The sequence below is a fragment of the Hyposmocoma kahamanoa genome, unplaced genomic scaffold (genome assembly GCF_003589595.1).
Source record: "Hyposmocoma kahamanoa isolate Upper Pololo Valley unplaced genomic scaffold, ASM358959v1 65, whole genome shotgun sequence".
NCBI lineage: Eukaryota > Metazoa > Arthropoda > Insecta > Lepidoptera > Cosmopterigidae > Hyposmocoma > Hyposmocoma kahamanoa.
Genome location: NW_020653853.1, coordinates 17430722 through 17449073, shown reverse-complemented (window position 1 = coordinate 17449073; position 18352 = coordinate 17430722). Strand labels below are relative to the sequence as shown.

At 34.1% G+C, this 18352-nt stretch overlaps 1 protein-coding gene across 1 annotated transcript; it reads right to left on the bottom strand.

Annotated features, from left to right (window-relative positions):
* Positions 1-6679: 6679 nt before the first annotated feature.
* Positions 6680-17488, bottom strand: LOC113231436 (carboxypeptidase B-like). The gene is made up of 7 exons (XM_026465755.1): positions 16997-17488; positions 15732-15865; positions 14382-14542; positions 12640-12762; positions 12065-12173; positions 10177-10323; positions 6680-7431 (listed from the first exon to the last, which is right to left on the bottom strand). The coding sequence occupies exons 1-7, from the start codon at positions 17154-17156 to the stop codon at positions 6856-6858; spliced, it is 1410 nt and encodes a 469-aa protein (XP_026321540.1). The 5' UTR covers positions 17157-17488; the 3' UTR covers positions 6680-6855.
* Positions 17489-18352: the final 864 nt, after the last annotated feature.

Genomic DNA, 18352 nt, shown 5'->3' with positions numbered 1-18352 from the left:
ACTATTATGTAAGTAATTTTATTTATTTCAAAAATTAAAAGGAAGTGTTAAAGATTCACTTAAATCAAAATCACTGATATTAATTCTATGTATAATGTATAAATGTATAAATACAAAACAGCTTACATTATTTGGAAACCTTTTAAAAATTTCTTTCTATCTATCAATCTTGAGATTGGAAATGCGTAGGGATCTCCAGATTTAGATTACAATTTTTTCTTTTTTTTAATATACTCTCAAATTCCATTTTTTTCTGTGCAAATTCACTTCATTTTCGTAATATGTGAACATTTATAAATACAAAATAATAACTTTAAAATATCATATGACATTTCCAGATATTCCCATAAGACATAAAACATTCCCAAATGGAATATTGATATACTTTATGATATATTGTAATTAAATTGTATTAATCTTGATTTGATTACAATAAACTATATAGTAATTTGTACAGTTTACTGTAATCAAAGCAAGAAAGTTTTTTTTTTATAGATTATAAGTGCGCATTTGATTTCCATCTCACCTGATAGAAACTGACGATGAGGTCGACGATGGAGCATACACACCTAAATAATGCCTATTCACTCTCGCCATGAAAAGACCCAGGTCATAACGCTCAGGGAACAAGTCTGCAGGCAGGGAATTCCACTACATAGCTGTTCACCATATAAATGTGGAACCATAACGCTTCGTGCGAATCTTTGGAATATCCACAATATAATGATGATGGAAAGGGGAAGGCGGAATTAAATTGTGTAATTCAATCGCACACTCTCCGTGATATATCCTATAAAATACCTATAAGCAGGCAACTTTACGGCGGTGTTCAAGGCTCTGCAGCTTCGCCTCCACTAATTCCGAGTCACCTATAAGCCTCTTGGCACGGTTGTCAATTGAATCCAAAGTGGCCAGTTGGAATGTAGCAGAGTCATCCCGAAGGTGGCAACAGTACTCCATGCACGACCGGACTTGTGCTGAAGCAACTGTCCCGGTGTAAAGTAACGCCTCACCCCGGAAAGGATCCCAAACTTCCTTGCTGCGTGTTTGGCCACGGATTGTATTTGCCGAAGTTCAAATTGGACGACAGGTCCGTTCCAAGTGGCTGGAGACAGTCGGCTATCGGTATGAATATATCACGAAAAGTCGGAGTCCGCTCAAAGGGACTCCGGTTTGTGGACAATACACACGCCTGCGTTTTGGTAGCGCTAAATTTGACAAGATTGGCATCGCCCCGATCGGAGACTGCCTTGAGCGTCAAATCCAAACGGCTAACCATAGACTCTCGACAAGACTGTATTTCCTCTCCACTGACCCTCGCATTGGTCAAGTACCTATCTACAACTGTGCTGTCATCATCATACGCAAAGGTACCTGGAATTAATATATCATTGATATACAGCAGAAAGAGAGTTAGTGCGTATTTGACCTTCATCTCACCTGATGGAAAATGACAATGAGGTCCACGTTGAAGTATGTACATCTATAATACTTATTCACTCTCCATGCCCAAGTTTATATCCTTTGGGGAACAAGTTTGCAGGCGGGTAATTCCAATCCGTTGCCGTTCGCCATCTAAATGTGGATGCGTGACACTTCTTGCGAATCCTTGGAATATCCACAATACATAGGGGTGAAACCGACGTGTTTTCGACGACGAACAAGAACGAACAAGTCGTGCGTCTAGTGGTAAGCGACATGCCTGTCCGAAACAGTTGCTGTGCCACTCAGAGCATTAAATAACAAAGATCAGAGTCACCATGAGACATAAGTTGACAAAACCCATGTGCCTTTAATTTCACTACGTCTAGTCCCCCGGCGATGGAACGAGGAAGGCGGAAATAAAGAGTGCAAAGTGATATATCCTGTAAAAAACTTTACGGTGGTGTTCAAGACTGCAGCTTCGGCGCTACTAAGTCCGAGAAACTTTTAAGCCTGTTGCCACGCTTGTCAACTGAATCCAATAGGTCGTGGTAAAACAAACACTAATCTAATCTTTTATAGATTTTAAGATATGATTTATTATCCCAAATGTTATACTATGTAAAATATACATGTTTCCTTGTTTACGTAGTAGAGAGGTGATTCATAAATACTCAGATCTAAATACCAACTTATTTATAAGGTAAATTATTAATCAATAACTTGAGACGGATAAGCCATTGGTTTTATTAGTGTTCTATATATCAAAAATAGAAATGGAGCAGGAACCGGATATCCCTCTGCTATAGAATTTTTTCTCAGAAACTATATACTCGTACAGGAACTTCAATCTTACATATAAGATATAATTTTTTATCTTAACATATAACATGTAATTTTACAATGTATAGTCGAGAGAAATTCATTAATTATCTTGTGTGATATAATATTCAATAAAACGGATACGATGTTTTACCACTGTGGTAAGTTGAAAGGAGGCGTTCAAAGCCGAAAAAAAACTGCAATACACACAAAGAATTTCGTCGATAAATGTCCGAAAAAAGTGATTTGATCCTTATCTCTAACTTTATTTTTTTCCATCCTCTATGCTTTAATGCCACTATAACTAAAAACATATAAATTAAAAATAAAACATAACAATTTTATGGTTTGTCTATGTGTCTATAATATGTTTATAATACTATACTGTGAATAATTTTAACAAACTTATTAATTTTAAATATTTCTCAATATTTATTTACAAAAAATAATAAGTGTAAATACATATATATGTAACTATATAATATTATGGTCACTTATTATTTTATAATATGATAGTGTAACTTTTTAATCATGCATTTAAATTTTTAACACTGGCACACTCCATCTCCCGCTGTTCAGTGTTCCTATGCGTCAAAGGTTGTCTGGAAGAGATCGCGCACAGCGATAAGCCATCCTTTGCCCACATTAGGGTGTTTCTACAGTTTAAAAAAAAGGTAAATTATTTTTTATTGTGTTTGAAAATAGTATGGGACTGAGGATGTACCCCATCGAGTATAATGTACCCTAACACCAGAGAAATAAAAGGCTCAGATATGCAATTAATATTGAAGACGATATTTGGTTTTTAAAAATATGTCTTGCTACGGTAATGAAGAATGGACATGGAAATGATGTTTCATGATAAGGTAGTGAAATATACGGTTACTGTAATGATATGCATGCATATAAAAAAAAGAAAATTGTGTGTAATTTTTTTTTTTTATTAATTTTTCATTCCTATTCGTAATGACAAATAGAAAATTTAAACCTAAAAACTGAACCTTAAAATTGCAACAAAACTAACAAAAGTATCATCTGCAAAGTACCACCAAATCTTCATCAGGAACTTTAGGTGTTAATTATTATTAATTGGGTCTCTGGGTTACTGCAATCAGTCTGCATTTTTCTAAGACATTAAAATGTACATATGTGCGTGCGCGTGTTCATGTACGTTTGTATGTACGTGTATGTATAATGTGTAAATTCTATTACTAGTAACAATATAATTATTAACGTTTTCTTTGCTAATAGCTATTTGTTAGTAAACAACCTTGTATTATTAATTAAATCAACAAAACATGATATTTTCTAAAACCCAATAAAAAAAGTAGAAAAAATCGCTTACTTAACCCGCCGGCACTCGCTAGTATTTACAGACATGATTACTCGCTACCGGGTAAAAAATACCACAGAATTTAAGGGCATTATCTAAGAATAGAAAATTGATTTATCAATCTGTGAAGATGTAGTAGTTTTAATGATGGCATTCTTAATAAATAAAATTACAAAATACAACTTGTAATGAGTAGTTATAAAAATTATACATTATCGTAGAAAAGTACTAAAATTTGAAAAAAGAAAAAAATGTATACTGCTGTAAGAATCAACAAAGATATTTTTTATTTTTAGGAATCTGCAAAATTGAGATCAATATCAAAAAATAGACTTAATGTAATATCAAAATAACAAAATATCAGTATTCTTATAATACGCGAACATTGATAAGACCGACATGACGCAATATGTTCCAAGCTCGTTGGTCCAAATTAATCTATTTTACTCTATCGTAGCAATTGCCACAAATTGGGATCGTATGCTCTCGGTATATCTTTTTGAAGCACAATTCACAGCCTGTCTTCGTCTTCCGGTCTTTTTTCCATTCACATACGCCGCAGCGAGAAGCAGAAACAGATGGGCGAGATCGAGATGTACTTGCCGACGTCTTTTCAATATTCAAGTCCTCGTTGAGCATAAACTTGGTTTTTGCCTTTATAGATGATGATAAATTAGGTACTAATGCCTTCTTCTGTATCTGTGGCATCACAAGACTCAAAGCTAAATCATTAAAGGCAATCCTCCCCTTAGCTATCACAGCTCCATTATTTTCTCGTTTCACCTTCACTATAACGTATTTGTGCGTTGATTCCGCGATCTTCAGAAGTCCATAAAAGAATACCAATGACCCTCTACTAGTTGCCCGTGCCACTGAGTAGGTAGCACAAAACTCATCCACAACATCAATACCATACTTGGTTCTGTTATAGTCTATTATCATTTCTGGCTTTATTTCTTCTCCAGAATATTTTTTGCCATCATGGTGCTTAGTTGATGTCAAGAGAACCACTTATTCTTCTTTGGGACATATGATACCACCGTATACAGTGTTCTTGAAACCCGAAAAGGGTGCTACAATCTTCTCTGACCTGAGTCGTCGTAAAGACTGACGAAAATAATCGTAAGTGAACTGAAAAATAATATAACAAGTACTGTCGCTACCGGGTATTTTTTACCCATACTCACTTTATTCGCATGTCGTCTCCAAAGGCCGCGTGCAAACTGGTTGTCTCGTGGTGTGCATATGCATTAACTATTGGTTAGAAGGTACGTAGAGCCCCGTGTCGCCAGGGCGCTCAGAAAATAATAATTATCGTACATAAATACTCTGTGGTATTTTTTACAAAGTAGCGAGTGTTGCCGGGTTTAAAGTTTCATATTTTTAAAGTTATACTCATTCAATACTATTCAAACAGTATTTTTAATAATTTTTTTTCATTTTCTCTTTACCCTTACCTTTTCCTCTCATGTTACCCTTATTAGTATTGTCACGGTTTTCGTTTTCTTTTATTCTGGTTAGTTTAGCCTCTACATCTTACTACTCTAATGAAATAATTTATACCAACTTTTTAAAATTACTATCTCTATTTAGTGTTAAACTGCCTTCCGATCTTTCTTCTATAATTTTTTCCAGCTATGTGATTTTCTGTCTTTCTTGATACTTGTATATTATTTTTGGTATATGTAGAAAGTTTTCAACTTCTTATTCTCTTTTTCCACATCTCTTATAATATTTTTCAGCAGTTTTACCTTTTTGTCTCTTTGGTATCTCAGTCGTTTTATTTTTTGCTCTCAACTGAAACAATTTCTCAGGGATGTTCATGCTCGTATTTATTGGTAGAATAACTAACTTGTATTTAGCACTTAGGTCTACCATCCAGTCTATTTAATTAACAGAAGTATATGTTAATCTTTTGCCTTTATGAATAATTAGATATTGCAAATACGTACCAAATTATATGCAATTCTGTAATGAGACTTGGACTGGTTAAAACACCTGTTTAATGACTTCGATTTAAATTTTCGGTGAGAAAGACAACGTGAGGTCTATCTCGAGGAATCTCAGCAACACACTAAAATTCACAAAAGCGTTAGCGATGATTCGCATTGTCGGTCAAATGAAAGTTGCAAATTTCACGTTCTGGTAATGATTTTTTTACTGTGTCATAAGTTAAACATCGTGTAAATTTAGATTTTAATTGCCAAAATTTAAATTTTTCGTTGAAATTTTATGAAAAATTAATTAAATATTTAGTTACTAAATACTATTTGGCTTTCTTACCTGTGTGTGTTTTGCCTTTCTTTTTAATATCACAATTTTGTAAACTGTACAGAGTAGAACAGGCTCCAGTAATGAATTCTTAAGTATTTTTTTATAGATATTTTTAAATTGTCGTGAAAACATGAAATAAGTTGTTGCAACACTTAGAACAAGTAGATGGATATAAGTTAAAATTATTAAAATGAGTCAATAGTCTATGTTAATTTTTTATTCCATTGGAACAACGTCTATATTTGTTTTTGTATATAGAAATGTAGTTTCTACTTTACATTTACCCATTGATTCATATTCACCCATTGATTAATATTCACCCCTTGATTCATATTCACCTATTGATTCGAAGTTGTCTATGTACCGTTTTTGTTTTTTGTGTATGAGCAATAAAGTTTATTATCTATCTATCTATAATTTTCAGGTATATAATTGACACATAGAAGAATTTCGTCGATGTATTATTTCCAGCAATGTCCGAAAAAGTGATTTGATCCTTATCTCTATACCTATGCCATTATTATATTATTGTATTATGCCACTATAACTAGAAACATAAAAAATTTATGATTTGTCAATGTGTTTATAATATGTTTTTTAATACTATACTATTAATAATTATAGCAAATTTATTAATTATAAATATTTCTCAATATTTTCTAAAAACACAAAATGAATATCAATTCCAGCCATATCCGAAAAAAGTGATTTCACCCTTGTCTCTAATGCCACTATAACTAGAGGCATAAAAATTGTATGGTTTGTCAATGTGTCTGGAATATGTTTATAATACTATACTATTATTAACTATAACAAATTTATTAATTATAAATATTTCTCAATATTTTCTAAAAAAACAAATTGAATGTCATTTCCAGCAATGTCCGAAAAAAGTGATTTCACCCTTGTCTCTAATGTCACTATAACTAGAAACATAAAAAAATTATGATTTGTCTATGTGTCTATACATTTTTTCCATCTTCTATGATAATACTAAACAAACATTAAGAATACATGTTATTATATTCTCTTAGTAAAACGTCAATTACTGACAAATTTTCATCCTCACATCCCGAAAAGGCATGAACACTATATTTATCTTTTGTATCAAATGGTATTTTACGCTTTGTTGACAGGGATTTACTGTATAAAATTGGTTTCGTGTAACGATATCTTTTTGAAGTTTTGTCTACGTGTTGAGTATTATATTTACACATACGAGGGTTTTTGCGTATTAATACAAGGGCGTCATCGCTTGTAAGCAATCTAGTGAGCGAGTAGTTACAATTATCATTATCATGTTTACTGAAACAAGGCTGGTATAACTTCAGTTCCTTATTTTGGCTTTCATCTACAAATTTCATAAGGGATTCTACAGCTACCATAGTTTCTTTACAAGTATCGAATATCTGAGTTTCTGGTAGAATGAACCGCTTTCCACCCTTGCGTAACTCAATGAGATAGGAAAATGGTATTTTAGCTGATCCGTAGCTCCAATCTAAGCTGGTACCCGCTCCACAGTATATTGTATCTCTGAACGTTCCTACTTTATATATACGACCTGTTGTTTGATATATTGCCTGCAACAAATTGGTAGTTAAAATTTTTGTCAACGCTCTTAAAAATTGCACCTTTAGTGTAATAAAGCCACATCTGCAATATTCAAAATCTGCAAATTCATGATAAAAATTCCACGAAAGAAATTAGTCGAAAATGTTTTTATGCTTAAATTAATAGGTTAGCTGTAAAATTTCACATATAAGGTCAGGTGGTGTAAAAGGAATACCCGGGGGAAGAGTGAGTTGAATCCTTAAGGGCGCATTTATTTGACACGAATTGTAACGCGCTCACTCCGCGCGGCCGCCGCGCGGTCGCCTAGCGGGGACCGCGTGCGTCTAACTGTCTTGACAAAATACGCTCTATTCATTTAGCTTTTACGTTTTAACTTAAATGAGCGTCCCGGACACGCGGGCTTTTAAATTTCAGAAAATAGAATCCAGATTCGCCATTAATGTCCATGAAAGCGTGGTAACTGGGCGCTAAGGCGATTCACCGGACAAAAAGCGGAAAAAACTGTTTTGCTGCAACAAATCTTCAAATGTTATAGACATTTCCTATTAAATAACAGTCTTACAAAAATTTACGATACACCTAAGGATATTATCTTATGAACGTACTAATTTGTTATAGGATAGGATGTACTTTATCCGATCATATAAAATCTTGAAAATAGGCTTAAAAAAGTAAAACTTTAAAGCGAATTATTTAATAATAAAATATTTAACTTTGCATATAATTTTTGTATGGATTCTGTACTTTATTTTTATATTTATCTATAAGTACTACGGAGAACCTTTTAAATTTTGGTTTTCAACTGAAGCCCTGTAGGTACTTGTTTAGTTCACATTTATGCCAAAACTTGAAAATTGTCCAGCGATTTAACGACACGCCGAGCCGCCTTTTGTCAGTTGCCATTTGGCGCTAGTCAACGTCTGATTTGTATCAAATTTTCTCTGCATTTTATTATTTTATTCATACTAATTATGAGCGCGCGGATTGCTGGACGCGACAGGCGGCTCCCAAAAACATCTACTCCTAAAATCTAGGTTCGCATTCAATACCTCGCTTTAACTAGTAACCTAAAGAGTTTAGCAGTCTCTGTGTATATAATACAAAAAAATAGTTTAAACGATTTTAAAGAGATGTCGTTACCGATGCTCCGAATCCAATAGGCGGAAAAAACAAATTTGACGGTTGTGAAATCTTGAGAACACGAGGTATATATTAATTAAGTCAGAGAATAAAGAATAAGAGAACGCAAGAGACACTCTCCGCCCCTCCCTAGTTTTAGATACCGAACCACGTCCCGCACATTGCCGGTCACATTGACTGAACGACAACAAGGCTGCCGCCGAGCCGTTTTCTCGGACGGCTTTGCTATTTGAATATAGTTTTCTTTATTCATTATGAAACTTGTACGTTAATATAAAACATCATTTTATGTTACTATTTGTAATGGTCGTGAATTGTCCTGTGTACGGCTGTTTATCATCATTTTCCGAAAGATGAAACGAAGTAAGTGAAAAACAAACTTATGTCTGAGACTCATTGTTTTCTTCATTTATTTACTGCAGAGTAATATATGTATGTATAAAAAATACACATTTATTATATCGATATAATGAGACGCCATGACTTCGCGAATTTTCTATTCGTATTGCCGATAAATATTACGTAGGTAGTCAATATATCTAATTATTAACTAAACTTGGACAAGTAATTTCAAATACCTTGGTTACCTTACTTAAAAGTACATGTCCTAAATATAACATTTAAGAGCTTTTAATATATTTTTGAAATAAATCTTCAATATTACTCTAGTTAGTGAATTAATGAAAAATTAATAATATATCCATTGACTTACAAATAAATGGACGACGGGTCTAATACAAAAACCACGAAAAACATGTCCCAAGTCAACCTATTCGAAATTTAAATTGTAATGTCATCGCAGTATCGCGCTGTCAGTAGAACAAATGAAGACTAAAGCGGAGTGTCGCGCTCTGTATACGATTTTAGCGCCTTACAAGTGCGGACACTTTTTAGCGCGGACCCGACGTCCATATAATTGTAAGTCAATGAATATATCGATATAAATACCTAATAGACATGAACAATTATTAGGATTCTATTAATAGAATCATAGATAACAGATTCGCGTTAGAATTTTCGCTATGTTGCCGCTCTGATCACGTAACGTGATAGTGCGAGAAAGTCATGGGTAACACTGCCACTTCACGCACACATTTGCGCGTGTGGAGATAGCGCCTTGCTGTATGTAGTAGTAGTAGGTAAATAATTTTCGACCGTTGTATGGAGAGTCCGGGTTGTGCCTGCGTAAGAAATACGATGTACTATACCCCATCTTTTGAGGGAAGAGAAACGTAAGTATTGAATTTGGCGTAATGATGCAAAACTGATAAACAAAGGCATGTTTAGTGTATTTCCAAATTCTTGTAGGACTTATCTGTTGTTCCTAGAGCTCAAAACGTTTGACTTAAAGCAAAGAATGTTCCTCTAACACCACCTGACCTGACAAGTAGACAAAAACCTTCGCGCACTGCATGCTGGGAGGAGATGCCACAAGATAGGGTACACTGGTGTCTACTCGTATCGGAGGCCAAGACCCACTTCGGGTGACTCATCCGCCGGAGTGAGTCCGTATTATTTTCTATGAGTTTCATGTGATAAAAGTACTTTTGGTACGATGACGTGTGTGGCTTTATTATACTATGGGTAGAAATTTGTATTGTCATCATTGTTACTTTGGCCATCACAGCACCACCCTGCATAAGCTTTACATAATCCGGGCAAGGTTCTGAAGTATAACACCATGGAATAGTGATCGCTTGTTCCGGTGAGTGAAACGTCAGGAATATCTCGAATTGTTTTCCCAACTTCATAATGAAATTCTGGAAAACATTAAAAGCACATGTATAGATTCTGTAACGTGGTTTTCGATAAAGTTATTATCTTCATCCATTCGTCTACCTTCATTCATGGAAGTGTGGGGTGTGTTGGGTTGCAAGAAAAGAGCCTTCCCGCACGGCGTGCTATTCCTTAGCGTAAATCTGGAGCACCCAGGACAACAATCGACGAGTTATACTCGTCATATACACAAGATACCTGACCTCCTGAGCAATTTGTTAAACAAACTTAATCTTTAACCTGTGAGCCGTAAAATATATTTTGGTATGACTCCTCGGTCGTCTCATTAGTGAATGACATTTTAAGAAAGTTTTTAAGCGAATTTGATCTTTAACGTATGGTTCTTACTTAAATACAGACCACAAATTTCAATCAGATTTAGTAACGCCGTCGTGGCCAAACGGTATAAGGATTGCTTTGCAAATTGCGATAAGCATGGTTCGAGTCACTTTAAAAATAATAATAATAACAATAATAATAATAATAATAATAATAATATCTTTATTAACACTTTTGCCTTATAATTAGTACAGAGCAGCAATTTTATTATTTATTTAACAAAATTTTATTGGTACCTATAGATATAACGTAGCACAAAATATAAAATAAGGCGTACCAAATTTAGAGATTCTGCCTCCTAAACTAATCAAAGACTGTATCTTAGGAGGCAGATAAATAAAGATAAAATATTGTTTAGCTATGGCTACATAATATTGTATGTTTTTCTGTTTTTAGCGTCTGGATTAAGTAAGGAATGTCTAAGTTTTGTTCATACAGAACAATAATTTCTAATTTTAATAATTCCGTTAAGTGCGAAAGAAAACTTTGAAAGTCACTAAAACCTTGACAGTAATTAAAACTGAATAGACAAATAGGAACGAAACGTGGAACAATGCGTAATCACAGAAGTCACGATCGTATGCAAACTGCAGAGCGATTTCATGATTTGTTAAACTATCCATACCCACCCTACGTTTTATTAATAATATCTACCCACCCACCTTTGGCAATTTCTAGTGAACAAATATTGTGATTTGTCAACGTTAACATTAAAAAGTGAAACAATGCTGTTAAAAATATAATGTTAAAACAAGATAGTGCTCGTAGAATCGAACCACGGGTATTGTAACTGGCAGTCGATACAACAAGCCGCTCGTCCAATTTACTTGGAAGTTAAATGCCGAAATTTAGTATTGGTTTTAAAGATATGTTGATTATCTTCAAGCAACACTCCACTATATTGCTTTCAAAATAAATAAAATTCTTTGTTCAATACGGAAGATGACTCTCAGAACCAAAAGGTCGGTTTGCATGTCGGCATGTTATGTGGTCAGGTATCTCATGTATATGACTGTACCATACGCCGCCCGATGGGCAAATCTTTTTACCACGGTGGTAAGAATTACAGTTTATGTTATCGATATGATATGAAGAAGACTCATGGAAAATTCAATAAACAAATGATTATCACTAGTATCAGGTTTCTTACCACGGTATGACTTCTTTTTATTTCGAAATATCGGGAAAATAAAAAGAAGTCATACCGCGGTAAGAAACCTGATACTAATGATAATCATTTAGTGAATAACCACGAAACTCTTAAAATTCAATAAACAAGTCCCTAACAAATCTGATAAGGAGTCTCATGACTCTAGAAACCATAATAAGTACACAGTAAGTAGTCTAGTGCAACCTTCTTCGTGCCAATTGAACTGAGGATATTACCCGGACAGCAGCAGATTCAGGTTCCGAGAATGGCATTGGTCCTCGATATCGGCTGTGTTGGGGATTCAGCGATGACGATCCTTCATCCTCGTTTGTCCCCCATTCGTAACTGAAACAGAAATTCGATATTTAGTACCTATTGCTATGTAGAATAAGGTTAAATCTCAGTACATCGCAACGAATTGTTTGTAAAATTGTCGAATAACTAGCACGATGTAAATGAGTTTCCATAGAAGACATCACTAAATATGTGTAGTCTAATGAGACCGGCTGCGTTCCTTCAGGCGTGTATTTAAACCGACTTGTCGACTTCTTCCTGAGTTACCGAGGCGTGGTATGTATTGACTCAGTTTTCATTTGTTATGGCTTAACTTCATGCCTTTTGACCATACGTTATAAAAAATATTTTCCTCAGAATTTTCGTCACATGACAAACTCACAGTACCATTCAGCTTCTATTAACATGTTTAAGACTTCTGTAGTTTATTTTTATATTTAATATATTTTATTCGATTATTTAAAACATAACCTCAAAAACTTCAAAAATTTTTTATAACAAGTTATAATTATTTCACCTGAAATTCCTATTAAGATCGACGCCCACTACTTCTCGGTTGCAAATAGCTCGGTTTTTTCTCCATAATCTCACGTATTGCGTGTAGCAGTAACCGTCTGGATTTAATACTGGGACTATATACCTGTTCATTACAAATATCAGGTTATTACTAACTTAATAAATAAAATATGCTCAGAATTAAGCATATTTCGTACAGGTATCTTAAATTATTTAAATTCCGTCAAGAACGTGTCCACATTAATCATGTAAATGGAGGCAATAGAAACAACAAGAGAATTTCCAAATGTTGGAGAATTACATTTAAGAAGCCATGGGATACTGATGGCATCAGTTGTTTATAAACGTGTTTACTTACTCGTAACAGATACTTACACCGGCACATTTAGCAGAACAAGGAAAAAGTGAGAATATAAAATAATAACATTTATATTAAATAGATAAGAATTAGACATAAAGTACCAATTAACATCTTTTACCTTGACTTAGTCACAACCTTACTCTAACTTCATTCTAAAAAACGAAGGCATCAAAATGCATTTTTTTTTACATTTTGTGACAAAGCAGAAACGGCTGAAAAAGTAAACATTTAGTTAAACATTGATGAATCTTAGTTTATAAAAAAACTTTTTCAACTAAATTTTGCGAAATTTCTAATAACGCAAAATGAATCTCGAACCACTCAACAAACCTATATTAGTAGAAAATTAAAACAAATTAATAAAAGAATCACAGTCGACTTATTTTTTATTTTTAAATTGGGCCTAAAATAAAAATTTAAAATAACTGGTCAGGCTTTTGCAAAACATTGCATCATTATCAGTATTTTACTATTGTTTCTGGATTTTTTATATCCTGGTTCAAAAAGACTCAGGTGATAACATCACTTTTATTAGACTGTTAAAAGGAGCTATGACAGTAGCTAGTAGTCTAGGACAACGCGCAGCTATGTTTAACTTGTTCCTTTGTTTTGGGGGTTGTACGAGTACTAGTGCTCCGTTAAATGTGCCTGTGTGCGTTCCTTTCTTTTTATGATACCAAGTGGGACGGGACGAAGAAGGCGTAGGCCTGGTGGTAAGCGACATGTCTGACAAACAACAGGTGTATTAGGAAATGAAACTATTTTTCCGGATTTAAATCGCGTATATTTGTTTTTTCAAACAAACCGACGTTTTAGTTTATTCTAATTTCTATTAATAATTAATAATAAATTAAACTTAATAAAAATTCATTCAATAAAATAATTTGTAAAACTTAATGTAGCGTAAATTGGAATGTTTTCTTTGTAAAATTAAAAATAAGGTATTTAATTAATAACTATTGTAACTATAGTGAAAAAATAGGGTGGTTTGCATTAATATTAGACATAACTGGTTGAAGACTGTACCACCTCAGTCAACCGTGACCATGGGACCTGTAAAGGGCCCGAAACGTAGGTTTGTTTGAAAAAACAAATATACGCGATTTAAATCCGGAAAAATAGTTTCATTTCCTATGTGTAACAATCGCGAAAACCTAAGAACTCAACAGGTGTATTGTCACTCAAGACTTTAAATCACGATGTATTATAGAGAGGTACTACCGCAACAAATTGTAATTTCACTAGCGGGTGCTAACCAAACCGTATTGTTAACGTATTGCTGACATTACTGCTTGGCGGCAGAAATAGGTAAGATGGGAGTACTTCCCTGGACAAACTCTTTTACAAGGAGATCTATTGCTAGTAAACTGTGTACATTATACCAGTCTTTATTAGTAATGTAGGAAGGAAGTCGCTCGAAGTTTTTGGCTATTAAGTGAGCGATGAAGGTGACGACACTGGTGCTTATCCATTCTCGGGAGTGTATAGTTCCGTCGAGCCACACCGGTCTGTTGGTTTCGTCGGTGTTGGATATCTTCAGCATCTGAGAAGAAGTATCACCATAATACAGGATTTTGTATTTAGAAGGAGGATTCAAATTCGGCAGGGAAACTCCGCTGTTCCCTTTATCTGTTGAAGGTCTTGGATTTGTCTGTTCAAGCGTTTTCAGCTGCATCTACGGGACGGTGTTGAATTGTAGATGTTTGTTTGTTGTGTATCCTTGTAAGGCCCTTTTAATTTGTTACAAGCATTAATGAACAAAATAAGTGCGGAATTTATATGTAATTATCAAAACAATAGACACTATTAATCATACATAAAGAAACATTTTTTAAATACTGAAGATATAAACTGTATTTTGTAAATTGCTTAATTTGTTAGAAAGAGTGTATGCATATGTAAGTGAGCATGTTTTTGTGACTGTCTATATGTAATTAAGTCAGTTTTTAAGATTTTTGTTCTATTATTTTATATTTTTAGTTAAATTAGACTGAACTCCTTCGCTGCGGATAAAGCCGGAAGATCTTTTGTGAGGGAAGTTTGTAATTAGTAAAAAATTAATTTCTGTATTTTGGTCAACAAACTAAAAACAAATCAATAATATTCTATGATCACGTAATCGCTCAGTTATGTAGAAAAAACACATTTTTCATATAAAACGGACATACTTGCTCGAAACATGCAATTAAATATCGTCAGTGGTTTGTAGAAAGGGCGTAAGCGACATTTTGAAAAGTTTTTCAGGGGAGCATATTTTAAGTTTTAACGACTGTTTTAAAATATTTACGTTCTGATTTAAAATCAATTTTGCCTTTAATTAAGTTGAGTTTTATCGCGAGTCGATGGCACGTCAATGGTGTAGTCTACTAACTATTTCAAAGTTAAAGACAGTTCACTATGGTGACCACCCTGAGAAGAACGAGCAAGAAACTCTGGGGATTGCTCTTTTCAAATTAAGTTAAATGCTATGGAATACGCGTTGAATCATAATTGTGTGGAATCTAGACTCTTGTTGTCTTTCCATAATTCTTTATCTAAAACATTCTTTAGAATTTTGTGATATGACTTTTAAATTAAAATACTTTTAATGTAAATTTTGGCTTCCCTTTGTCGTGTCAGAACGCATTTGTTATCAAATATCGATCATATTATTTATAGTACATCTAGTATAGGGAATTTTGGCCGTAGACTAATTATTGTTATAACTAAAAATAATCTTTATAATCACAAACCTTTATAGCCAATCCGCCTAAAGATCTTCCGATATCTCTCACTGTACAGATGGCTGGATATTCCATTTCCAAATAGTGTAGGAAATCATAGATCGTACTCAATGTATGGTAGTGACGCCAATCGATTAATACTCCTATTAAAAAAAGCCGTGTTAACATTGTGATTACAAAGATCAAGCAAAATTAAAGAGTGGTAAGGTAAGGTGTTCACAGGTTTCTTCTAGATGTAACAACGAAGTAAAATCAAAACTGTTTAAATACTAGTCTATGGCCTAAATCCTTTTTGTAAAACGTTTTACACGGGTGCCCTGTGAATCAATTATACTAAACAATTGCTCAATCCTCTTTGTTCTCAAAATAATAATGGATTCAGGGTGCTATTGTGCTTTCCGCGCTTTATGTTAATGTTTGCATATATGCAAACTGATGAATAATCATTTCTATGCTATGAAGAAGAACGCATTTTCACTGCAGAAGCCTAGCACTAACAGTATCCTGAAAATCTATTGTGAAAATAGTTGGAGTCTATGCTTAGACATTTTATTGATGTGCTGTAGCACGCCTATTACAATTTTCAAATAAATGTGCTTTTACATAAGTCAAAAATATTAGTTTTTGGTGTAGTCCTGATATAAACAAAAAAAAATATTGTCACGTGTATTTGCTCGATCACTGCCGACGCTAAACGCGCACCATACATTATGCACTATTTTATTATGAATAATTTTATTACACAAGGTCAACCTTGTTCTTATTTATGTTATCCCCTACGCTGACAAAAACATATTATATTATAAGTTGAAATCAAATGTTAAAGCGCACAATGTTAAACACACGCGCGCGATTTTAAGTAGCGATGCAAACGCGCGACTGTGTCGATACAAACGCGCGATTGCATGGTTACACTTGGTATTTATAGGCGATTGCATCGATGCAGTCGCGCGTTTGTATCGATGCAGTCGCGCGTTTGCATCGATGTAATCGCATATAAATCGCAAGTGTATAGATGCAATAGCGCATTTCACAACGAGGCTACAAAGAGTCAATTAATATTACTTACAAAAGTGACGATTAATTCGTAGACCGTGCAAAAACTTTGTATTATTGTCGCATCGACAGTGTACCACAATTTTTGGAAACCTGCTTGTCGTAGATTTTCAAAACATTTGGATGAATCTCTTAAGGAAATTCAAGCATGACTCATATAAAATAGAGTATTGATCAAGGTGGTGCAAAATGTATCTGTATTGTAAGTTAATGCATACCTTTATGTTTTGTTACCCTGTCTCGGGTGTTCTCAGATATTCTCCTTTCTTTTTTCGTCTTCGCTAATTTACTTGTATGCGATTTTCCTTTGCTTGGCACTTTCTTTTTCGTTTTTCTGGCACTGTCCATATTAGTTTTCTCTAAATTATTTCTAGGCATCGTTTTAAACTAAGTACACTGAGTCCAAATTCAATTTGTTTAAGTAAAGTGTGCGTATTGTTGAAATCTAGCTGATAATATAGCTTTATTGTAATTTTGTTGTAGGTACTATTGTGTTGTTGTTGTTTCTTAAATTAGACATAACTCAATGAGTGGTGTTTTAATGACATATTTTGTATCCATTATATGTTACTGAAATTTCTTGAGTTGCACTCAAAGATATCTATTGATTACATTTTGATAAAATAACGATATTATTAGTGACAAGAATACATCCCTTTGACATTGTTGGTAAAGAAATTCAATCACTTCACTTCACATTTTATTTTTGTGGCTCCATCATTCCATGCAAGGATAATTGTGTCAATGTCAAAAAATAACAGAACAAAAAAAAAACACAGTTCTATTATGACATTAATTAGTCGGTGTCGATGGGTTGATATTTTTTTCCATCCTTTGGTTGATCCACAGAAATATTCAGGCGAGAATCTAAAACAAAAGACAGCACAAACACGTAACACGAATTTCTATGTAAGTATATGAATGTACCTGGATGAATTTATATACAGTAAAATGAGATTGATAGTTTTAATTTTTACGATGACAGCGTTATGTCATAATCGCAGAGTCTATGGCCATTCCCATAACCATAGATTTAGGATTTTTTCGCTACCTATATCTATGCTCATAACTTACATTATTTTTTTTCTATCAGAGACTCTTTGGCGAACACCTTCGGTTTCTCATTTAGGCCGGGTCAGGAGTTGATTCAGAACCTTACGATAACTCATTTACCGATCGACTCGATTTGATATATTCACAACCATTGACTTACAAATAAATGGACGACGGGTCTAATACAAAAACCACGAAAAAAATGTCCCAAGTCAACCTATTCGAAATTTAAATTGTTATGTCATCGCAGTATCGCGCTGTCCGTAGAACAAATGAAGACTAAAGCGGAGTGTCGCGCTCTGTATACGATTTTAGGGCCTTACAAGTGCGGACACTTTTAAGCGCGGACCCGACGTCCATATAATTGTAAGTCAATGTTCACAACACCCGAATCGAACGTCAAACTGTCGTATTCGAAACCAAACCGAAATGACGTCACATCCGTACGATTACTCGAGCTTCTCCGGCAAAGGCTACAAACGTTATCAGAACACTGTTAGCGAATGAAAGTTACCGAACGT

Bases quoted from the DNA above. Each gene is read 5' to 3' on its own strand.
- LOC113231436 (XM_026465755.1), bottom strand. From the start codon at position 17,156: ATGCCTAGAAATAATTTAGAGAAAACTAATATGGACAGTGCCAGAAAA. The intron at 10,324-12,064 runs GTAATATCCTCA...AATGTTTTCCAG, and splicing joins CTGAATCTGCTGCTGTCCGG to AATTTCATTATGAAGTTGGG. The intron at 7,432-10,176 runs GTAACAATGATG...AATTTGTTGCAG, and splicing joins GTGGTGCTGTGATGGCCAAA to GCAATATATCAAACAACAGG.